Raw genomic sequence first — 26,002 nt, forward strand, 5'->3', positions numbered from 1 at the left:
TCAGGGCCGAGTGGCTCTAGTAGGTTGGAGTTGGGACCAAGGAAGAAGATGTATGCAGAAAAGTCCAATCTGTGGAATCCAAGGGGTTAAAAGACCTTTCCGTGGCCCACGATCCAGGCAGGGGGCGGAGCGATGATGTCAGAGGGGCGGGCCTGTGACGCTGCGGGCGGTGCGAGAGCCATCATGGGGCCAGGGCTGACATTGGCCTGTTCCAACAGAAGAGACAACTGTTTCTAGGCCAGCCAAAAGCAGGTACTGTCCCTTGTCTTAGTTGCGCTAATTGGAACAACATTACAAAAGGATCTTTTTTACCCACCCCCACAGTGGACGTAAGATTCCTATCAGGACATATTATCCTCTTACATGGTGTATTTAATAAAATGCTCTTGTGGCCTGGTCTGGCCTATGTGGGGGAAATAAGGCAAAAGATAAAAGATCAGATAAAGCAACATCTCTGCCCCTACATTTTAAAGAACAGAAACATTCAGTTAGTCAGTTCCATTATCAAGTGATAGATGACGTGGGGCCGCATAGACCAGGGGGTAATAGAGTCTCTGTTATCCAAAATGCTTGAGACCTGGGGTCTTCCGGATAAAGGATCTTTCTGTAATTTGGATCTTCATACCTTAAGTCCACTAGAAAATCATGTAAACATTAATAAACCCAAGAGGCTGGTTTTGCTTCCAGTAAGGATTAATTATATCTTTATGGAAGGATCCGTTATCTGGAATACCCAGGTCCCGAGCATTCTGGATAACAGATCCCATGCCTGTATATAGTGAATAAAGTACCTGAATAAAGTACCCCCTATTGTAAAATATAAGGATATTATAAGTAACAGAGGAAATCCATGACCATATATTTTATACAGGTCATGGAACTCCATGATGACTTCTAATATCCTCATATTTTTCAACAAGGCGTGCTTTACTTATTATAATATACACATTTTTGTGAGTCGTGTGACAAAAATGACATCACTTGGCTCTGTTTATAACTGATGACATCACTAAAAGCCGTTTACAAAGTTTGCAAAATGCACTGAAGTCAATGGCAGTCAAATTTATTTTCAATTTCGATGCCTGCGACAATTGTTATACGCGCACCTATTTTGTCTAAATGCATTAAAGTCAATGGGCGTCTGAACTTTCGCAAATTTATCCGCCGGTGGTGAAACCCGGAAATTCGCTGCAAATTCGCACCTGCCAAATTTATGTGCCCATCACTAATAAGGATATCATTTACCGGATATTTATGGCTTTTGTGTATTATAATGCTATATTCCATATCTTTTCCAGGGGCTTCCCTAATTATAACTGGGCCAAACACCCTAGCACTATAAATCAATAGTCCCTATCAACTATGCGCTGATTGGTTTATTGTTCTCTCTTTCCTTTTAGGGATTGCATCAGGCCAACCTAAAGTGATAAGCAGCAGTCACAACAGATGTCTCTCTCTGAGCCTATCGCTGTGCCAGCTGCCTGTTCCCAAAATATCCTCAAACCAATGATCAAGTTGCAATGTCCATGGCTCAGAGAGCAGGTTAGACTCACAGGCACTGTGCTTGGACTCACTGTGCTGGGACTCTGTCTGTCTGGATCTGTGGGTTCCCCCTCTCCTCTTGCAGCCAAAATGGTTATTAACGTCTTTGTGGCTACCGTGGCAGGATCCACTGCGGTAAGTTGGAGGGTTTTCTTTCCCTTGATACTGGTGCACGTGCTTGGAAATGCATCAAGGCTACAATCAAGAACTGGGAAATAGGAAAAAGGAATTTTTAAAAATCAGATTATATGTTAAATCTTCCCATTGGGTTACATGTATTTTTGAAATGATAATGCATTAAGGAATCGGCTTGTAAGGGCAAAGGCTCATGTTGTCATTTGGTTATTTCTTTGCTCGTCGCTTCCCCCAAAACACTGCATTGTTTGGGGATCATCACCCCTGTAGGGCAACCTGGATAAGGGAAAGCAATTACGTCTCTTTTCCCAATGGGCCCCCAGCACTTATGGGGCAAAGAGATGTCTATAAAAATGATTTATTATTATTTTCAGATAATACATCAGAACTGTCCAGTAAAGTAGTGTCTGGGTTGCCCTTATAGAGCCTGAAAAAATAGCTTTTTCCCCTCCAAAGCATTGGGTAAAAAATGTAACTTGATAAAATTGAATCTTTTTTTGAAGCCTCCTCAGCTATGTAACTATGTAACAGCGGCCTTCCAGCGGTTATAATGCAACTTACAGCATTCCAGCCAACAGGTGAAATGGGGTATTCCCGGCACCTGGTTTCCAGCGTTACCAAGAGCCCCCCCCCTAGCATTTTTCAAATGTAAAGGTTTTTTTTAAATTTTGCCTGCAAGGGCCATTTCCCTCAAACATGCTATGGAATCTGCTCGGTGCCTGATAAATAAGAATAAGTAGAAAATAAAGGCACGTCACATATATTCTTAGTTAATACTGTGTCTGGAAGTCTCAGAAGAAAGTATTTGGGAGGCTGAGGGGCGGGCGAGGGGTTACCAGCTGAGATGGTGAAGGGACGGTAGGCAGGGGGAAGGGAGGCGAGTTTCCTTATATATCCCTGCCTGACAACTGATCTCACATAACTTGGTGCCTTGCATTTCGCAGCCTCTCAAAAGACGGCTTTATCAGGGTCGCTCTGAGAGATATCGCACGGGACACAGAGACACTTCCAGAGACATTCCTTAGGGATAGGTTTTTCTGCAACTGTAAGTGCTGCTTCCAAGCATTGCTGGGGCCCAGGGAAAAAATAATATTGCTGGGCCCTCAGATCCATAACAACAGCTATGAGTATCATTATTATTATTATTATTATCATCAGGTACTGCTTTAAATTAAATGGGTCTCTGAACCTACAGAATTCCATACAATAACCAGTAACCAATACAAGAGGTGAAGAGGGCCCTGGCCAAAGGAGCTTACCATCTAAATATGATTAAGTAATCTGTATCTGAGCCACACGCACACACTTTTATGGCACAACAGAAATAGCGACTCACAAACGCAAACGTTTCAACGGTGCAATGAGCTTTCTCCAGGTCAGATTAGGAGGCAATAAAGAAAGCACAATTTATTAACTACAGGTATAGGATCCATTATCCAGAAACCCCTTAACCAGAATCCTCCGAATTACGGAAAGGCCGTCTCCCATAGACTCCATTTTATGGTAATAATCCAGATTTTTAAAAAGCGGTTTCCTTTTTCTCTGTAGTGATAAAACAGTAGCTTGTACTTGATCCAAACTAAGATATAATTAATCTTTATTGAAGGCAAAACCAGCCTATTTGGTTTATTTAATGTTTAAATAATTTAGTAGACTTAAGATATTAAGATCCAAATTTATCCTAAACATTCTGGATAACAGGTCCCATACCTGTAGAAGATGTAGTTAGTAAATTATAGCAGCTGTGGAGGAAGGAGTGGCAGACAGGTGGGACATGGTTGTGCATTTCCATTGCAGAGAGGGCCTTGTACTTACTGCCTGGTCGGGGCAGTTGTTAGGTACAGGTGGCCATTGGTCCAGAGCATAACGTCACTTGACCTTTTTGCATCAAAGTTGGTGCAAAGTGCAGGTACATAACCAGTAAAGCTGCAAAGAAATGGTCAGAAGAGCTGGTATTTAAGTGGGGGCAATTCTGCACCTCCTGCACTGGTTCTATTCTGAGCATTAGTAAATGTGCATGCTGTGCTTGCTGTATAAGCTCTAAGGGGCATTTGCCTTCCTGCAGAAAACAGTGGTGCTCAGAGTTTACCGATTCTCCTGCCACCAATGTTACAGGTCTCCATAAGGCACACTATACAGATGAGCAAGAATCTAATGTACAGGACATGCCACCTCAACAGGGCTGCATTCCCCAGAGATGCAGGGCAGGACGCCGTCAGGGTCGGACTGGGTTGGCGGGACACCTTGAAAAAAACAGGTGGCCCAGATGGCCCAGACACGATCCTGGCACAAAGCCTACTGCGGCTTCCAACCTTACTCCCTGGTCACCCACCCTGCACGCCCCTAGAAGAAATAGGTAGAAGGGGGTTGCGGCTGGGGCCGGGGCGTGCGAAGAGTTGGCCCCAGTTACATCTAATATAAAAGATAGATTGTGTTATAGTCTTAAATAATTTGTTTTGTTGTTTAACCAAGGTCATTTATATTTGCAGTGCAAAATAAAGCTTTAGGCTCGTAACTCTTATTGATACAGGGTCTAGTCTGGAATTTATACAGTTACAGGTATGGGACCTGTTATCCAGAATGCTTGGGACCTGGAGATTTCCACATAAGGAATCTTTCCATAATTTGTATCAGCATACCTTAAGTCTACTAAAAAAAACTTTAAAACATTAAATGAACCCAGTAGGCTGGTTCTGCTTCCAATAAGAATTTGTTATATCTTAGTTGGGATCAAGTACAAGCTACGGTTTTATTATTACAAAGAGAAAATAAATCAAGTTTAAAAATTTGGATTATTTGGATAAAATGGAGGGAGATAGCCTTCCCATAATTCAGAGCATTCTGGATATCGGGTTTCTGGATAATGGATCCCATCAGTGGTATAACTAGATGTTACTGGGTCCCACAGCAAATTCATTTTAGGCCCCCAACATATCCAGAGGTTGGCCTGTTCTACCAATATATGTTGAAATTGCTCATTAATTAGGGCCTCATGGGGCCCCTTGTACCTCCTAGGCCCCCCTACAGCCGCTGCGTCTGCATCCTCTGTAGTTACGCCACTGGATCCCATACCTTTATTATAGAGTGAGTGTAAAAGCACAACAAGGGTAGGTAATGATTGGAGCCCAGCTGCAGTTTGGTTTTGCTCCCCTTGAGTGAGTGTACACTGGCCTCCCTTGACCTGTTGGGCAGAAATATGCATCAATGACATCCCAGATATAACCAGGGAATAATGTATAACTAAAGATGGCTACACATGGGCCAATTATTTGCAAACAGTCTCCAGACTGCTGAGGCCAAAGGACATTACTCTATTCTCATTCTCCTGGATTTATCTTCTGCTTTTTTTTTCTTTTGATGCTGTTGACCATTCTGTTCTAATGCAAATTCTCCATTCAATTGATATCTGGGGTCAAGCTGCATCCTGGTTCTCTTCCTTCCTTTCTGACCACTTCTTCTTTATTACGTTTGCTAACAAATACTCTCTCCCTGTTCATCATAGTGTGGGAGTGCCTCAGAATTCTGTACTTGCTTCTTTATTGTTCTCCTTCTACACTCTCTCTTTAGGAGACCTTATATGTTATAGATATATTTACTCCCCTTCCTTAACTGATGATGTTCAGAGCCAGATCGCTGACTGCCAAGTAGCTATCTCCTGTTGGATGAACCAACGCCACCTCAAGCTCAATTTGGCCAAAACTGAACTCATTGTCTTTCCACCCAAACCTAGCCAAACTCTTCCTTTCTTCATTACTATTGATGGCATGCCCATTAACCCGGTTAACTCAGCACACTGCTTGGGGGTTATCTTTAATCAGTCTCTCTCCTTCTCTAACCATATTAATAATACTGCCAAAACTTGTTGCTTTTTCCTCCACAATATAGCCAAGATACGCGATTTCTTTCACAAACAACAGTTAAAACACTAATCCATGCCCTTATCTTATCCCGTTTAGACTACTGCAATCTGCTTCTAACCTGTCTTCTTGACTCCTATCACTCTTCCTTCCAATTGATCTTAAACTCCACTACCAGGATCCTTCTGCTCTATCCTAAGAGGGAACCTGCTCAACCGCAACTAAAATCCTTAGCATGGCTGCCTGTTAAAGGATAGCATATAAAATCCTTCTACTAACTTTCAAAGCCCTTCACTCCTCACTACATTTTGTATCTCACTGTATATTCCTGGTCATCCTCTCAGAGTTCCTTCAAGACCATCCACATCCATAAATTGTGGTGCACACAAAGAATTTTGTGTGAAAATATAACATTTCTCATTTATTCTGACCTGCACACACAGTTTTTAAAAATGCGCACACAAGTTTAAAATGTGCGCACAAAATAATTTTTTTGAACACATAACCAATAAGGAACATTCACTGCTACCTCTTGTTTCAAACCTTTCTATCTTGCTGCTCCTTACCTCTGTCATTCCATCCCTGAATTCCTCCTTAAGGAATCCTCTCTCAAGCTCTTCACCTAATAATTAAAAGTCTACCTTTTGGAGCACTAGAACATTAGTCTAGTTCTAGTACCTATTGGACAATGCCTTCACCTTGCACACTTTTTCCCCTCCAATTTTTTAGCTACCCATCCACTTAGACTGTACGCTCTACAGGACAGAACCCTAAGGTGCACAGACCTGTAGGTGTCTGTCATCTGAAATGCATCTTGATGCATCTGATAATCTAAAAATGAACATGTTTACATCTGTACAAATACTTCTACCATGAACAGCAACCAATAGCCAGACTGGGGCAGAGTTGACACAATTTGTGGTTGACCGAGTGGGAACTGCATTATGCAGGTAAATTGATGAATCAGGTCCAATTTCACCTATATGCAAGATGTGTTTGTAAGAATTTGAGATACAAATGTAAATTTGATGATTATTATGTGTTCCCTCGAAACATAGCTGTGTGCTTTATTGTAGATGAATTCTTGTTTCAACCAGATACAACTATAAATACATTGATAAGAGATTGTTAAGAAGATAAAAAGTTCTCGGCTCTTCTCTCTCTTACCAACAGATAAAAAAGAAACAACAAGAAGTAGTAGGGTTTTTGGAGGCCAACCGGATTGACTTTGAACAAAAGGATATTGCGTGTAATGATGACAATCGGCAATGGATGAGGGAGAACGTACCTGGGGAGAAGAAACCGGAGAACGGGATACCTCTTCCTCCCCAAATTTTCAATGAGGAACTGTATTGTGGGGTAAGGAGTGACCCTCTCAGACCTTCATTCAACTTCAAAGATTTTGTTTTTCTATTTGTTGAAACAAATAACAAGGAACAGACCTTGATGGTGCATCTGGAACATACTAAATAACCTTTATTTTAGTTAAAGAGGTGTGTCCATGTTCCCCAGATGTTTCAATGGTGCCAGATTCTTGTCACATCCATATTATCTTTCAATTATATATTACTTATTACATGAAGTAACCTTCACCGGTCTATATCTACAGAAACAGGCCAATAGAATAGCTCCCGAAAAAGGTGTTAAGGGAAAGAGGAACCCATGTGCTTGTGAATAGAAATAGTCATGGTGATCAAGAAAATATATGAAAATATATATCTCTCCCCAATTGAGGGGTTGTACAAAAGGGTACATACAAGAAATATTATGACTACAACCAGATGTACTGCATTTATGTGACTTCATCTTCATATAATCCAGTCCATGGATAAAGTTGTATATGAGATGATCAGCCTATAGCATAGAAAGTTGGCCAACTCTTACTAAGACAAGAGGGTCTCTTTATTATTTAATGTGCAAAGTGGCCCTTTAGTTTAATGGTTCATTATTATTCCAGTGATTCAGAACTGCAAATCATGAATTTTCCATGCCTTTATGTGATTGTATGAATGAGGTTCATTGGGAGGGGTTGATGGTCTTTTTTCAACTCAAATTAACTATGTAACTGTCAAACCCATTTGTTGCTTTTCATAAATGTTCATAAAACTGGAAAAAGTCTATGGTGGGTATCTTCAACATCATATTTTATCATTCAAGTTTTTTTTTTTTAAATAGTGTTTTTTGTTGGCTGTCAATTTTTTTCTAATTGAGTTAACGGGATCAAGTTTTTCTGATTTTAGTTTTTCTGTCAATATGCTAGCAGTCAAGAAAAAAACAGAATCAGGATAAAACTTTTAAATCGTTTAAAGCTTTTTTCACCACAGTTTCAGAAAAACAGGAAACAAATAAAATTAATTAATCATCCTCAAAATGTACCTTAATTATTACAAAACAGACATTTAAGATACTAAAGATTCTGATTACAGCAAATTGTAACAGGGACAGTAAACTATTTTAACTATAAATCCAAGGATCTCCTGTAGATTGCTCAGGAATTCTTTGAGCAGAGGACAGCATGGAGGGTATTTGCTGCATTTCTCTGGTTTTGATGCCAAACAAAAGAAATATGAGTCCTGTTTGCCCTCAGGGAATTAAAAAATTCTAGGCGGCTTTTACAAAAGCACTTGTCTAGGATAATTAGATGAGGCATGAGTATAGCAGCAATGAAGCAGTAGTGGGAAGGGGTTTCACTTTTATTTTTCATTATCTACTTGCCAGATTAAAAAAAATAAAAACCAAAAAAAGCCCATGAATACACTGAGCAGACCAGTGACATCTAGGCTTAACCTAACCTCTCTTGTGCCAGGTTATAATGATGCACAGTATATCCAGTGTTTTTCATTTCTCTTTTGGTAAATTTCTGTAAGCTATATTTTTTTACTATTGATGAAAGTCAAATAGTAAATGATAACAATTAGTGATAGATTTAGTGCATGTTTTTAAGGTGGCCATACACTATAAGATCTCAACCTCGCCAAACAAATGGATCTTACCCCTGATATTCGTTGTCAAGGCAGGGTGTTATCAGGCCAATCCATTTGTTCAGCTGTAGGGCCAAATGATTGGTTTACAACAATGGGAATAGGCAGCAATTGGACTGGAGGACCTGGTGCCCACTGGGCCTACTGCCTCGTGGCCCACCACTACCCTCCTCATGCCCCCTACCCCAGATGTAAAGCATCCTCTGGCCCCCCTCCCCGAGCCACAACATCCCCCCAAACCCTCGCACCTACCTTCTTTTTTGTTCTGCCATGCTGGGTGCCAGGCAGGGAAGTCAAAAGCCTCTTCCAGCTTCCATGCAAGGACCGGGACTGGGCCAGTGGGGCCCATGAGGGCCATGGCACACTGGATTTTTTTCTGGTGTCCCACCACCCTGTCCAACATTGGGAATAGGTGCCAACGGGTTGAGGACCACATCAACTAGCCAATGCGGTCCTCAATCAGAGGGGAAAACCAAACCTGCTCAATCCATATCTGGCAGATTTTTGGCCAGATATCAGTTGGGGATGCCCATAAGAAGAGATAAGCTGCCAAATTGGTCTAAAATTCCCAAATTGTCTGCTTAAATCTGCCCCTGTATGGCCACCTTTAGATTTATCCAAAAACCCCAATTCTCCAGTTTACTTTATTCAGTTTGCATGAAGAAAAAAGAACATTGCAGTTGTTATAGTATAGAATGAAAATTTATAAATGCAGAACAACAAAGAAATCCAAACTTATACCACAATATTATAATGGGTATAAATGAGAACTCCCAATAGAATATGGAGAAGCCGCACACCACACACTCCCAAAGGTTCTTATCCTGGTGCCCAGTGATAGAGGAATCGGCAGCCTCACAACAAGGGTAAGAAGAATTTCACCGGCACACAGGAATTGTAGTAGCAGGGCAAGCCCTTGCAATTTTATTATGCAGTAGTGCAACTTTTCGGGGTCACGCCCCTTTGTCAAGCATGCTTGACAAAGGGGCGTGACCCCGAAACGTTGCACTACTGCATAATAAAATTGCAAGGGCTTGCCCTGCTACTACAATTCCTGTGTGCCGGTGAAATTCTTCTTATTGTTATAAATGAGAACTCGCCAAATCCAGCCCCAAACCCTCAGCAAGCGTTGCGGAAAGCCCTAAAACATCAACCAAAACAAATGGGGAACAGGCGCTCAAAAACCATGAACGTCACCAGGAAAGATATTTTAAAAACCAAAAATATCTCTAATGCCTTACACGTTTCATTGGCACTTAATCATAGGTAGATTAGGTGCCTCTTTCTGTACACTTTGTCTTAGATACAGAATATATTTCATAACTGTTCAAAAGGGTATTACTTTATCCCACTGATATTGTTGGCTCAACAAATCAAGAAATTAAGACTGTTGGTTTCGTTGTAGCCCATAGGGATACGCAAACACGTCCAAATTTATCTAATTATTTTCTGAAATATACGGGTTATTTCCCCTTATTTTTTAATACATTTTCCTGAAAAATTCCAGTGCGGGAAAAAACTAAAAAAATCTTACGAAAATGCAAATTTTGGGGATTTTCCGACCAAAAAAACCACAAAATCTTCAGATTTTTGCATGAAACCCATCGCAGATCAGGATATCTTTGGGACTTCTAACATTGATTTATATACAATCTCGGCAGGTCTGATATACCAGATTTTAGGATTTGGACTTTTTCCATCCTCTGGGTATAATAAATCGCAAAAAAATTTTATAGTAAAAAAATTTTTCTCGAGTTTTTGGCATTCAGACTTTAATAAATAACCCCCTTAAAGACACTTACCTTATTTCAGTGTTATAAATGAATAATTAATACCTTTACTCCTTCTTAGGACTTTGAATCGTTCTTTGATGCTAAAGAAGGAAATGAAATATTTGTGTTCCTGGGATTAACTCCACTTCCAAGTAAAAAGGTAAGTCTGTGACTTGCACTTGCATTACACGATAGGATTGCTTACGTTTTGGGCTATGTTTTTTCATTTTTTTTGGATAATATTTTTTCATGATATATTTTCATCCTAAACTCTATTGGTATTGCCCACATACATATTGCCTGCATGCTTTATCTACATATACTACCCTTAATTTTATAATGTATGAATCTCTATAAATAATAATAACGCTGCTCTAATCTTCTATTTTTCCACAAGGGCTGAGTTTAATTTTAGAAATGTTAATTGCTTAATTAATAGACATTTAATCCATTATGTGTGTGTAAATTGTCCATCAGGCTTTCTTGTCATGAGCTTCTGTGATGTTAAAAAGAACCGTGTGCCAGTCAAGCTATAGAAGTAGCACATGATATTAAGTGTTGTCTATTGAGTTTTCTTTCCTTGAATTAACATTTGATCTGTACTAGTGATGGGCGAATTTGCGACGTTTCGCTGAATAATTATCGAATTTCCAGCGAAATTCACAAAATGGCAAAAAATTCACGAACTGGTGCCGGCGTCTAGTTTTTGACGCTGGCGTCCATTTTGATGCCGGCGTCCGCTTTGTTTGATGGCCGGCGAATTTTCGCGAGCGTTTCGCGCAAATTCACGGCAAATTCACGCCTGCCGAATAAGTTCGCCCATCACTAATCTGTATTTAAGAATTTCGTCAGATCTATGCCAGTGATAATGGATTATGATCTTATTCTGGAGTGTTGTTTGGGAAATGAAGGTTTGGCCCTGCTGAGAGTCTGTATGTAATATGACCTGTACCAGCCCATGCAAACCTTCCAAATATCCTGTTTTCCTCTATGATCTGCACAGCCAGAAAATGATACAAAGTTTCTAAAACTTAATTGACTTTTGGCAGAAAGCCCAGAATATGTGGCAACTGCACTGCTACAAAACAGGTGTGGTCAAGTACATTTTGTCTCGCTCAAATCTTTTTGTCTCTCTTTCTATTTCCAAAATGTTGGGAGGTATGCCCATGTGTGTTTGGTGCTGGAAGCTCATTCAGTTTTCAGGATATTTTTATCTAGGGGTTATGATTGGGATTTTTGCTTCCCTTTCAAGTGCTTCTCCCTTAACAGGTAACATGGGGCCTCGTAACCAGTTTTATTACGTCCAGTGCTCCAAACCTATGTTAAAATTTACTCCAGAACTTATTTTGTTTTGTGCAGATCTAAGAGAAGGTTTTTAGAACTAAACTCTAAAAAGTAATATGGCAAAAATGCCACATTTTATATACACAACTTATTGTACCAGCCTAAAGTTCCAGCTTCTCAATAGCAGCAATGATCCAGGACTTCAAACTTGTCACAGGGGGTCACCATCTTGGAAAGTGTCTGTGACACTCACATGCTCAGTGGGCTCTGAGCAGCTGTTGAGAAGCTAACCTTAGGGGTTGTCACAAATTGTCACAGAAAATGAGGTTGATCACCAATCACATGCTGCTAATGTCTTTTTGTTTGTGGTATAGGATATGGAGGTTCCATCTGACTTGCAGAATGGGGAGGTTCCAGCAGAAGACAGCACTGTAATCATTATTTTCTTTGTTTAGTTTCTAACCAACTTTTTTTCTAACCTTCTTTTCTCTTTCATCATTATGCCAGTTACTGTATGGGATCTATTATCTGGAATGCTAGGGACTTTTAGATTTTTGTCCATCATTTGGAACAAGATGCTTTAAGGCAGGAGTCCCCAACATTTATTTTTTACCTGTGAGCCACATATGTAAAATGAGTTGGGGAGCAACACAATCATGGAAAAAGTTCCAAGGGGTGCCAAATAAGGACTGTGATTGGCTATCTGATAGCACCTATATGAATTGGCAGCCTGCAGGAGCCTCTGTTTGGCAATACATCTTATGCAACCAAAACTTCAAGCCTGAAATTAAAAATAAAACGGTTAGGGATCACTGCCTTAAAGGAAAATTATACCCCTCAAACAATGTAGGTCTCTATAAAGATATATTGCTTAAAACAGCTTGTATGTAAAACCCTCCTTCATGTAAAACCATTTTCATAATAATATACGTTTTTAATAGTATGTGCCATTGGGTAATCATAAATAGAGAATTGCCATTTTAAAAATTAAGGACAGCCCCCTGGGATCGTATGATTCACTGTGCACACAAACATACCAAACAAACCATACTTGTTAGGTCACATGAGCCAATGAACAGAGAGAGAGGTCTGTCTTTTGCTTCCATACTTCTTCCTGTTACAGTTAGATTTGAAGTATTTCTGGTCAGGTGATCTCTGAGGCAGCACACAGACCATCACAAATGGTGGCTCAAGGCAAGAGATGTAAAAGGTCAATATTTACTTAAATATATATAACGGTATGACAAGATTCTGTTGAATCTGTTGCTCAAGTATTTTGGGGGTATAGTTTTCCTTGGAATTGTTCAGTATAAAAATAAAAACTGGGTAAATGGATGGGCTGTGGATAAAAAAAATTTCTAATATAGTTAGTTAGCCAAAAGTGTAATGTATAAAGGCTGGAGTGACTGGATGTGTAACATAACAGAACAGAACACAACTTCCTGCTTTGTAGCTCCCTTGGTTTCCACTGATTGGTTACCAGGCAGTAACCAATCAGTGACTTGAGGGGGGGGGCACATGGGTCATAACTGTTGCTTTTGAATCTGAGCTGAATGCTGAGGATCAATTGTAAACTCACTGAACAGTTATGTCCCATGTGGCCCCCCTTCAAGTCGCTGACTAGAGAGCTGAAAAGCAGGAAGTAGTGTTCTGTTCTGTTAGACATCCAGTCACTCCAGCCTTTATACATTACATTTTTGCCTAACTATATTAGAAACATTTTTTATTTTGCACAGTCTATCTATTTACCCAGTTTTTATTTATACACTGAACTGTTCCTTCAAGGCAACTAAAACAAGATTATTTTGCCATCAATGTGGAGCTAAATGAGCTTAGTTAAGGGAAATGGGTTCCTGAATTTCTGAGCATTCAGGGGAAAGGTTTCCAGATAACAGGTTCCATAACTGTATTAGGCTTCAATTGTGTGTGTGTTGGAATCATATATATATATATATATATATATAATGTATATCTAATTGAAACAGTGCATCACATTGAAATTATTTAAGATGTACATAATCCATAATTGTAGTAAACAAATGTAGAATGGCTTCCCCATGGCTACACAGCAGCTTGTTTATATAAACTATAGTAGTACTTATCTGTTATCTACTGTGTATCCTGTGCTTGAATGACTGCCCCCATGGCTACACAGCAGCTTGTTTATATAAACTATAGTAGTACTTATCTGTTATCTACTGTGTATACTGTGCTTGAATGATTGCCCCTGTGGCTACACAGCAGTTTGTTTATAGAAACTATAGTAGTACTTATCTGTTATCTACTGTGTATCCTGTGCTTGAATGGCTGCCCCATGGCTACACAGGAGCTTGTTTATATAAACTATAGTAGTACTTATCTGTTATCTACTGTGTATCCTGTGCTTGAATGGCTGCCCCCATGGCTACACAGCAGCTTGTTTATATAAACTATAGTAGTACTTATCTGTTATCTACTGTGTATCCTGTGCTTGAATGGCTGCCCCCATGGCTACACAGCAGCTTGTTTATATAAACTATAGTAGTACTTATCTGTTATCTACTGTGTATCCTGTGCTTGAATGACTGCCCCCCATGGCTACACAGCAGCTTCTTTATATAAACTATAGTAGTACTTATCTGTTATCTACTGTGTATCCTGTGCTTGAATGGCTGCCCCCATGGCTACACAGCAGCTTGTTTATATAAACTATAGTAGTACTTATCTGTTATCTACTGTGTATCCTGTGCTTGAATGGCTGCCCCCATGGCTACACAGCAGCTTCTTTATATAAACTATAGTAGTACTTATCTGTTATCTACTGTGTATCCTGTGCTTGAATGGCTGCCCCCATGGCTACACAGCAGCTTGTTTATATAAACTATAGTAGTACTTATCTGTTATCTACTGAGTATCCTGTGTAGGGATGTAGCGAACTGTTCTGCGGCGAACTTGTTCGCGCGAACATCGGCTGTTCGCGTCCGCCGCAAGTTCGCGAACGTCGCGCGACGTTCGCTAATAGGCGTTCGCGTCAAAATCGTTCGACCATTCGATTCCTTCGATCGCTAAAATCGAAGGATTTTCGTTCGAATCGAACGATCGAAGCCATTGGATTGAATGAAATCATTCGATCGAATGGCTTCAATCGTTCCATTCGAACGAAAATCGTTCGATCGAACGATTAAAATCCTTCGATCGTTCGAATCGAACGATTTTCGGATGTTCGAAGTTCGCGAACAGTTCGCGAACTGTTCGCATTTTTTGCCGGTGTTCGCGAACGGCGTTCGCGAACACATAAACGGCAGTTCGCTACATCCCTAATCCTGTGCTTGAATGGCTGCCCCCATGGCTACACAGCAGCTTCTTTATATAAGCTATAGTTGTGTTTTTGAAGTAAACACACCAGTTTTATCACTGCAGGGCAACATTACATTATATTATTATTCCTTTAAAACACTTTCATTTTTTGGTGTTACAGTTCCTTTAAACCTCCAGAGGCTTGAGCATGCTCAGTTTGCTCCTCTCTCCTTCTCCAACTCCTTCTTCCCTCCTCCCCCCCTTTTGTTATCTGAGCCCAGAACAATGAACAAGCAGGGAGAGACTCAGACAGGAAGTGACCTCACACCAAGCTAATATGGCAGCTGCTATCCTAAACAAACAGAGAGCTTCTAAAGCTGTTTACTCAGATATGATAAAGCATTGTACAGAATAAATATAGCATTCTAGCTTGCACGATTATGACTAATATATTGACAATAAACAGTCTCAGTAGTTTTCCTTCCCCTTTAAATGGCTTCAATCATTCTCACTTGTATCAGATTTGATTTTACAACTAATATCTGAAAATGAATTGGAAAATAAGATACCTTGTCCTTCTTCGCTCAATCTTTTGGCTTTCTTCGGCGCAGGAAGTGACGGTACCAACAGTATCGCAAAACGAGGAGGTTCCAGAAGAAGAGAGCACTGTAATAAATGAGTATTCCATTTTGCTTAATGTCTAACCAGCTTTTTTTATTAACAAACCAATGGATAGGTGCAATGAAATTAATTTGTCAGAAAATACAGTGAACCGAACGATGTTGAAGCGAGTAAGCGTTTTAATTCCTAATTTTCAACTAATGACTTTTTTTCAGCCTAATTGTATGAGCATATTAATTCAATGCTTTGTAATGAAAAATATACTGCAATATGCACCAAATCCATAATTTATAAAGTGTCAGATCAATTCTCTAATAAAAGCACCAGAATTATTCTGATGAATCTGACGTACACTTGCCATGACTTCACCGAAAAATCTGTCATTAAACTAGATCCCAACAATGTTCCCAAATTCTAGACTTTTTGACAAATACCCTTATACATACCTTGGATTCTGTGCATCTCGTTATATAATGAACTGATTCAAAATAACCATCTATCTTAGAAGTACAGGTATTGGATCTGTTACCTGGAAACCCCGATATCCAGAAAGTTCCGAATAACTGAAAGGCCGTCTCCCATAGACTCCATTTTATCCAAATAATCGAAATTTTTAGAAATGATTTCCTTTTTTTCCGTAATAATAAAACAGTAGCTTGTACTTGATCCCAACTAAGATATAATTAATCCTTATTGGAAGCAAAACCAGCCTATTGGGGTTATTTAATCTTTACATGATTTTCTAGTAGAATTAGGGGCAATACTTTGAATTTCGAAGTGTTTTTTTGCTACTTCGACCATTGAATTGGCTACTTCGACCTTCGACTACGACTTCGAATCAAACGATTCAAACTAAAAATCGTTTGACTATTCGACCATTCGATAGTCAAAGTACTGTCTCTTTAAAAAAAACTTCGACCCCCACTTCGCCACCTAAAACCTATCGTGCATCAATGTTAGCCTATGGGGAAGGTCAAACGATTATTCCTTCGATCATTCGATCGAACGAATAGCGGTAAATCCTTCGACTTCGATATTCGAAGTCGAAGGATTTAACTTCGATAGTCGAATATCGAGGGTTAATTAACCCTCGATATTCGACCCTTAGTAAATGTGCCCCTTAAGGTATGAAGATCCAAATTACAGAAAAATCTGTTATCTAAAAAATCCCAGGTCTCATGCATTCTGTGATAACATGTCCCATACTTGTAATAAGATGAAATTCATAACGGATAAATTCATTAAAAAATATCTTTGATGGCAGAAGTTAACAATAGAAACTCTGGCACTAGAATCGATGTCACTCTTTGAGCGCAGCTGGAGATCAAAGACATAATCATAAAATTCTGCTGTTTTTTTGCTTTTTTATTTTTTCTTTGGTCATGGAAATTGTAAAAATGTCGTCATTTTTCAATTAAATCCCACGCTAGCGGTGCATCATTTTTTTATTTGCACATTTATATTCAGTGAAAAATGAGCCGTGAATTTAATTGTAAAAATTTAGGGAAATTTATTTAAAATTCACAAACATGCCGTTGAATTATTTTGCTACCTTGACGGTAACCCAATTGTTTCTATAATGCAGTACAGAAAGCCGTTAAACCAGTTTATAACTGATTAAAAATAATATAGTGGAGAAAGATTTATAAAAAAAATTGTCCCAAGTCAGACATTTTTATTAAAGGGGTTGTTCACATTTAAGTTAACTTTAAGGGGCAGATTTATAAAAGGTTGAAATTAGAGTTTATAGGAGTTTATAAAAACTCCCATGAACTCCCATAAACTTGATTTTCTTGACTAATCGAAAATTTTAAAAAAACCTATTATTTTCAGTTCGGGTGAATGGGATCGACTTGCAAACTCGAATAGAATTTGAATCAAATTCGAATCTAATTTGGTTCAAGTTTTTTAGCCAAAAAAAACTCAGACTTTCAGGATGCCACCAAACAACTCCAAATTGATTCCAGGACGTCCCCCATAGGCTAAAACAGCAATTCAGCAGGTTTGAAGTGGTAAATAGTCGAATTTGAATTCTTAAAGGGAGAGTACATGATACATTTTAAAATTAAATTTTTTTTTAAAAACTCGAATCGAATTTTAACTAATCCTTAGTCAAATTACACTAAAATAAACTTGACATCAGCGGGTGGGGCTATGACGTCAGTGGGCGGACCAGTGACATCAGTGGGTGGGGCTATGACTTGGCGATCAGCGATTGGCCGATAGCCGTGTCAATCAAGGGAATCCCGTCCGGTTTTCTTATTTGGAAAACCGGGCAGGAAGTATAGACCCGGGCAACCCCTCAAAATACGGGCTGTCCGGGTCAAAACCGGACAGGTGGCAACCCTATCAGTGACCCCCATTGAAAGCTGGAAATAGTCAGAAGAAAAAAAGCAAATAATTCAAAAACTATAAAAAAATTAATAAGACCAATTGAAATGCTGCTTAGAATTCATTCTATAACATACTAAAATTAACTTAAAGGTGAACCACCCCTTTAACAAGTACTGTATGTATAAAATCTCTTGGCTTTGTTTGGTGCAGAAACCAGAAGAACCGACTGATGTGCAAAACGAAGAGGTTCCGGCAGAAGAGAGCACTGTAATTTAAATGAGTATAATCCTTGTTTAATGTCTAACCAGTTTGTTAACCAACAACTTGATATTGATGACTATAATAATGAATAATGTACATTTAAAGAATTTTGGTGTTGCATGCCTTCCAACTGACCTGTGCTTGTTGAAGATATATATTTACAGCAGAGTATTATAATGAATCAATTAACCAATTATGCACCGAATTTGCCTTAATACCAAATTGTATTTCCAGCAAAACATTTGCCTAAATATTAAATTCAATCTGATCTGGCAAAATAACAATTGGCCCAAGTTCCCTTGAGCTAAGATCTGTTGGTAGTGAAGATGCTCGTTATGCTGAGGATTCGCTGAGAGTTACATTTTATTCAGATTCATTACAATGCTGGATTCTGTGCATCCATGACTTAAAGGAACAGTAACACCAAAAAAGTCTGTCAAAGTAATTAAAATATAATGTAGTGTTGTGCTGCACTGGTACAACTGGTGTGTTGGCTTCGGAAACTGTACTATAGTTGATATACACAGTATACACAGTAGATAACAGATAAGTACTACTATAGTTTATATAAACAAGCTGCTGTGTAGCCATGGGGGCAGCCATTCAAGCACAGGATACACAGTAGATAACAGATAGGTACTACTATAGTTTATATAAACAAGCTGCTATGTAGCCATGGGGGCAGCCATTCATGCACAGGATACACAGTAGATAACAGATAAGGACTACTATAGCTTATATAAACAAGCTGCTGTATAGCCATGGGGGCAGCCATTCCAGCACAGGATACACAGTAGATAACAGATAAGTACTACTATAGTTTATATAAACAAGCTGCTGTGTAGCGATGGGGGCAGCCATTCGAGCACAATGAAAGGTCACGTTGCATCCTGTGCATAAATGGCTGCCCCCATGGCTACACAGCAGCTTGTTTATATAAACTATAGTAGTACTTATCTGTTATCTACTGTGTATCCTGTGCTTGAATGGCTGCCCCCATGGCTACACAGCAACTTGTTTATATAAACTATAGTAGTACTTATCTGTTATCTACTGTGTATCCTGTGCTTGAATTGTTGCCCCCATGGCTACACAGCAATTTGTTATAAACTATAGTAGTACTTATCTGTTATCTACTGTGTATCCTGTGCTTGAATGGCTGCCCCCATGACTACACATCAGCTTGTTTATATAAACTATAGTAGTACTTATCTGTTATCTACTGTGTATCCTGTGCTTGAATGGCTGCCCCCATGACTACACAGCAGCTTGTTTATATAAACTATAGTAGTACTTATCTGTTATCTACTGTGTATCCCGTGCTTGAATGGCTGCCCCCATGACTACACATCAGCTTGTTTATATAAAATATAGTAGTACTTATCTGTTATCTACTGTGTATCCCGTGCTTGAATGGCTGCCCCCATGACTACACATCAGCTTGTTTATATAAAATATAGTAGTACTTATCTGTTATCTACTGTGTATCCCGTGCTTGAATGGCTGCCCCCATGACTACACATCAGCTTGTTTATATAAAATATAGTAGTACTTATCTGTTATCTACTGTGTATCCCGTGCTTGAATGGCTGCCCCCATGACTACACATCAGCTTGTTTATATAAACTATAGTAGTACTTATCTGTTATCTACTGTGTATCCCGTGCTTGAATGGCTGCCCCCATGGCTACACAGATGCTTGTTTATATAAACTATAGTAGTACTTATCTGTTATCTACTGTGTATCCTGTGCTTGAATGGCTGCCCCCATGGCTACACAGCAGCTTGTTTATATAAACTATAGTAGTACTTATCTGTTATCTACTGTGTATCCTGTGCTTGAATTGTTGCCCCCATGGCTACACAGCAATTTGTTATAAACTATAGTAGAACTTATCTGTTATCTACTGTGTATCCTGTGCTTGAATGGCTGCCCCCATGGCTACACAGTAGCTTGTTTATATAAACTATAGTAGAACTTATCTGTTATCTACTGTGTATCCTGTGCTATATAAATACTCCCCGGTCTCCCTGTTACCGACACCTGTCACACTCATTTATTTAATTACAGTATTGCCCATGGATAACGAGCCACTGATACTGGTTCTATTATTCATTATCTGAGTCCTGTTTGTAGTGAACAGGTATGGGATCCGTTATCCAATAACCCGTTATCTAGAAAGCTCCGAATTACAGAAAGGCCATGTCTCTTAGGGGCAAATTTATTAAAGGGCGAACTGACTAACTCTGGTGAAAATACGCGTGATGTAATTTCGGGACTTCGCCGATTTACTAATGGGCGCTGGCGTGAATTCACTAGCGAAGGAGATAGACTGTATCGCTACTTTGCTCCCTAATGCCTAGCGAATTTGCGGTCTGGCGAATGGACGTAACTACGCAAATTCACTAAGATGACGATTTTACTGAACTTTCCTCTTGTGCCAGATTTGCCTTCGCAAGATCAGACCAGGTGAAGTGCAATAGTGTAGATAGGAGTTCCTCAAAAAAAATTAGAAAAGTCCCAAAAAACGCTGGCGACTTTTCAGTTTTTCAGGGTGATTTTTTTTTAGGGTACCTTGCTTCCCCCCTACATTTCCTAACATACGGCACATAAACTATACAGTGGGCTCATGTGTAGGGCAATATAACAACTCTATTTTATTTTTTTTAAGGTTTCCTGGGCTTGTGTAGTGTAACATATACGTCCATTGAAATTTAACTTCCCGCCATATGCAAATTAACCAACGCTGGCGCAACTTTGCTTTGCTTGCCGAATTAGCGCTAGCGAAACTTCGCCATCGTTCGGAGCTCTGGACGCAACTTTGCATTTTAGTGAATTAGCGTAGTCCTGGCGAATTTTCACCTGGCGAAGTGTGGCAATGTGAGCGAAGCCGTCGCTGGCGAATTTCCGGAGGTTAGTGAGTTTGCCCCATAGACTCCATTTTATTCAAATAAGCCAAATTTTTAATAATAATTTCCCTTTCCCTCTGTAATAATAAAACAGTAGCTTGTACTTGATCCCAACTAAGATATAATTAATCCTTATTGGAGGCAAAACCAGCCTATTGGGTTTATTTAAAATAGTGTGTCCCAACATAACCACTCGTAATGGGAACTCCCTCCCGGTGTGGTTGGCCTAGCGCTGGCAGTGACACAATCTTTAACTCAGCACCACGTAGTTAAAATACGCCTTTATTCAAACTTTCTGGCAGACCTGTTCAGCAACGTTTGAGGCCTACATATGGCCTTTTATCAAGCTCCGTGGAGCTTGATAAAAGGCCATATGTAGGCCTGGTAACATCACATTCTTATAATATCTTATAATATCAGTGGGCAAAGTCCCGAAGATATTGTAGTTTTCAGGTAGAAAATCTAAAAAATTTGTATGATTCGAATTTTCTTCCAATTTTCACAATTTTTTCCAGTTTATTCCAGCACTCACATTTTTTGGGAAACTGTATTGATAATTGGTAGCCTCTTTCTTTGGTGTACAGGACAATGTCACAGTATTTTTAATGTGTTGTAACTTTGTTTTGATCTTTGGGAGGAGGATGAAACATTTGATCTCAAAGGAACACTTGAAACCAAAAGTGTCAAATCCTCTGATCTGCTGATATTCTTCATAAGACAATAAAGATATCATTTAAGTAAAATGTGTGAAACGGCTTCATTGGTGAATCAGCAGCTAGTTATCGAGAAATGACAAAAAGCTATAAAGACATTCTAGTGCAAATGTGTCCTTGTCTTTGAGGGACACAAAAAAACACAGTCTGTGTCTACAAAGCAAAATGTTTGAACAAGAAACTGTATATAGGGATGTTCTCTGCTCCGGTTCCCTCATAATTCATTTGCCCACACACTAAACTGGTCCATGGTAATGCCATTTTGTCACTTTTTAGGTAGAAGAAGAAGAAGAAGGAGAGCAATAATAGATGGAAGAACGCTTGAAATCAGTTCACTTTTATGAAATATCAAGGTATCATTTTTTGATTCATAATTCTTTATTTTATGCTTTTCTGTCACTCCATTTACAAAGCCCTTTAGTTCTCATTCCATAAACAGACATGTCAACTTACACATCAGACTGTAATTGAGCAGGGTCCCTAGTAGTATCTATAAAGATAGAAGAATACAGTGACGGTTTACTGATGTACAACTGGAGACATCTCTGTTAGAACTGTATTTAGTGACAAATCAATTGTGAACATTCCTAAAATTCCTTTATCCCAGCAAAGATATTAGTCAACGTGTTTGTTTAATAAAGGTGATTGGAGGCAGGAGATGTTTAGTGACTCATTTCAAACACTAGACATGTGCTTGTGCCAATCCTTCACTGGCCAATAAATCAACAAAGATTTTGACTTTTTTTTCCCCCCTCTCATACTATTGGTTTTAAAAAATGTGCCTGATGTGAACATTAAATCAGATTTATCTTAAAGTAGTAATAATATTATTATATTGTGTGTGTGCATTTATCATGGTTGATTTTCAGGTTGGTGGATCTCTTAAATGGAATCGAAGGATGCTATTTTGGGAGTTCAGAGATACTAGTTTATAAAATAAATGTTTCCTTGTCTATAAAACTGGCACACACAGCATCTATGATTCCCAGCATTCATTGGACTAAAGCCAGGGCCAATAAGTATAGTAGAGAGAGAGATGGTGCCTATAGTAACAGTATAATAGTCTCTGAGAAGGGAGTGTGACTGTGGGATAGCAGGTATAGTAGGGAGAGATGGTGCCTATAGTAACAGTGGATAATAGTCTCTGGGAAGGGAGTGTGACTGTGGGATAGCAGGTATAGTAGGGAGAGGTGGTACCTATAGTAACAGTGGATAATATCTCTGGGAAGGGAGTGTGACTGTGGGATAGCAGGTATAGTAGGGAGAGATGGTGTCTATAGTAACAGTGGGATAATAATCTCTGGGAAAGGAGTGTGACTGTGGGATAGCAGGTATAGTAGGGAGAGATGGTGTCTATAGTAACAGTGGGATAATAGTCTCTGGGAAAGCTGTGTGACTGTGGGATAGCAGGTATAGTAGGGAGAGATGGTGTCTATAGTAACAGTGGATAATAGTCTCTGGGAAGGGAGTGTGACTGTGGGATAGCAGGTATAGTAGGGAGAGATGGTGTCTATAGTAACAGTGGGATAATAGTCTCTGGGAAGGGAGTGTGACTGTGGGATAGCAGGTATAGTAGGGAGAGATGGTGTCTATAGTAACAGTGGGATAATCGTCAATGGGATGGGAGTGTGACTGTGGGATAGCAGGTATAGTAAGGAGAGATGGTGTCTATAGTAACAGTGGATAATAGTCTCTGGGAAGGGAGTGTGACTGTGGGATAGCAGGTATAGTAGGGAGAGATGGTGCCTATAGTAACAGTGGGATAATATTTTCTGGGAAGGGAGTGTGACTGTAGGATAGCAGGTATAGTAGGGAGAGATGGTGCCTATAGTAACAGTGGGATAATAGTCTCTGGGAAGGGAGTGTGACTGTGGGATAGCAGGTATAGTAGGGAGAGATGGTGCCTATAGTAACAGTGGATAATAGTCTCTGGGAATGGAGTGTGACTGTGGGATAGCAGGTATAGTAGGGAGAGATGGTGTCTATAGTAACAGTGGGATAATAGTCTCTGGGAAGGGAGTGTGACTGTGGGATAGCAGGTATAGTAGGGAGAGATGGTGCCTATAGTAACAGTGGGATAATAGTCTCTGGGAAGGGAGTGTGACTGTGGGATAGCAGGTATAGTAGGGAGAGGTGGTGCCTATAGTAATAGTGGGATAATAGTCTCTGGGAAGGGAGTGTGACTGTGGGATAGCAGGTATAGTAGGGAGAGATGGTGTCTATAGTAACAGTGGGATAATAGTCTCTGGGAAGGGAGTGTGACTGTGGGATAGCAGGTATAGTAGGGAGAGATGGTGCCTATAGTAACAGTAGATAATAGTCTCTGGGAAGGGAGTGTGACTGTGGGATAGCAGGTATAGTAGGGAGAGATGGTGCCTATAGTAACAGTGGATAATAGTCAATGGGATGGGAGTGTGACTGTGGGATAGGTATAGTAAGTTGGGTAGAGTAATGTGTATAGATATTACACCTTATGCTAAATGAGCTGAAAACTGTAGTCCGAAAGCTCTGAAAACCATAAGTTTAGTTTTAGATGAGTTGCTGAATCTGGTTTACCCTGGACCCCACCAGAAGAAGATAAAAAAAAAAACCATATCATTTAGACCAGCTATAAATGTACTTGGATTTTATTTTGATAATGACACATAAGGAAATACATCTCTTTCCTTCCAGATTGCCCAGGCAAGGTAGTGCCACACAACTGAATACAACACAGTGTTCCATAAAATTCCTTTTTTTGGGATGCTGCTGCATTGAATAATGAAGAACGTTCCCAAGATGCCACTATCTGTTCCTGCAGGGGTTTTCCACGTCGGATTCAACGTGATCTATTTGCATTTCCCCAAGATCTTTTACAAACAGGATGCTATGTATGCAATTTTATAATAAAATGACAATATAACATTGTATTATTTTTAACACAGGCTCAGAGTTTTATATGAATTCTTAACGGGTGTAACTTGCTTTGAAACAGAACCGGAGAGCAATAAGAATCTGCAGACTAGCAGGTAGGAAGTGGGCTACAAAGTTGCAGCTACAAAGATAGTGTATCTGGGCACAATAAGAAACTATTGAGTCTTTAAAGGGGTAGTTCACCTTTAAGTTAACTTTTATAGGTTATAGAATGTACAGTTTGAAGCAACTTTTCAATTATTTATTTTTTTATAGTTTTATTTTAGTATTATAGTTTTTATAAATTATTTGCCTTCTTCTTCTAACTCTTTCCAGTTTTCAAATGGGGGTCACTGACCCCATCCCAAAAAACAAATGTTCTGTAAGGCTGTTACATTTTATTAGTTATTTTTCTATTCAGGCCTCTCCTATTCATATTCCCATCTCTTAATCTAGGGTCATTTGGACCATACCATATTGCTGAAATTAAAGGAAAATTAAACAATAAAAATTAACATGGCTAGAGATGCCATATTTTATATAATGATTTTATATACACAGCAGCTTGTTTATATAAACTATAGAAGTACATTTCTGTTATCTACTGTGTATCCTGTGCTTGAATGGCTGCCCCCATGGCTACACAGCAGCTTGTTTATATAAACTATAGTAGTACTTATATGTTATATACTGTGTATCCTGTGCTTGAATGGCTGCCCCCATGTCTACACAGCAGCTTGTTTATATAAACTATAGTAGTACTTATATGTTATATACTGTGTATCCTGTGCTTGAATGGCTGCCCCCATGTCTACACAGCAGCTTGTTTATATCATCATCATCATCATCATCATCATTTATTTATATAGCGCTGTCAAGATACGCAGTGCTTTACTGCAGTTATAGCAAACAGGGAATAAATGGTGGCTAACAGACAAGGATTACAGAGTACAATGGGGTTTACAAACTAAAAGGTTAGGGTACAATTGAGACATTAGGATTATATAAACACTTTGTCATTTTTGATACAGCAATGATTAATTAAGGTACAACGAATAGGCCTCTTTAAACAGATGGGTCTTTAAGGAGCGCTTGAAAGTTTGGAAGGAAGGAGAAAGTCTGACAGCTTGTGGCAGAGAGTTCCAGAGAAAAGCAGAAGCCCGAGAGAAGTCTTGTAGACGAGAATGGGCAGAAGTGACCAGAGGAGAAGTGAGGCGAAGATCAGAAGCAGAGCGTAGGTTTCGTGAAGGAGTGTATTTGGAGATTAGAGATGAAATATAGGGAGGGGTTTCATTATTAAGGGCCTTGAATGTGAGTGTAAGTAATTTGAATTTGATTCTAGAAGAGATTGGGAGCCAGTGAAGGGACATACATATGGGAGCAGCTGATGTTGAGCGGCGAGCTAGATGAATGAGTCTAGCGGC

General features: G+C 39.4%; 1 protein-coding gene across 5 annotated transcripts; it reads left to right on the plus strand.

Moving 5' to 3' along the window:
• The first annotated feature begins 1,505 nt into the window (after positions 1-1,505).
• Positions 1,506-24,605, plus strand: sh3bgr.S (SH3 domain binding glutamate-rich protein S homeolog). Of its 5 annotated transcripts, XM_018248912.2 has the most exons (8): positions 1,506-1,677; positions 6,708-6,893; positions 10,367-10,447; positions 11,946-12,002; positions 15,459-15,515; positions 18,013-18,069; positions 21,963-22,039; positions 24,360-24,605. In XM_018248912.2, exons 1-7 carry the CDS (start codon positions 1,507-1,509, stop codon positions 21,990-21,992), a joined length of 639 nt encoding a protein of 212 aa, XP_018104401.2. In that variant the 5' UTR covers position 1,506; the 3' UTR covers positions 21,993-22,039; positions 24,360-24,605. The 5 variants fall into 5 exon arrangements, with proteins under 5 accessions (XP_018104401.2, XP_041439368.1, XP_041439369.1 ...); XM_041583434.1 differs by lacking the exon at positions 18,013-18,069; XM_041583435.1 differs by lacking the exons at positions 11,946-12,002; positions 15,459-15,515.
• The last annotated feature ends 1,397 nt before the right edge of the window (positions 24,606-26,002 follow it).

Source organism: Xenopus laevis, chromosome 2S, assembly GCF_017654675.1.
Source record: "Xenopus laevis strain J_2021 chromosome 2S, Xenopus_laevis_v10.1, whole genome shotgun sequence".
NCBI lineage: Eukaryota > Metazoa > Chordata > Amphibia > Anura > Pipidae > Xenopus > Xenopus laevis.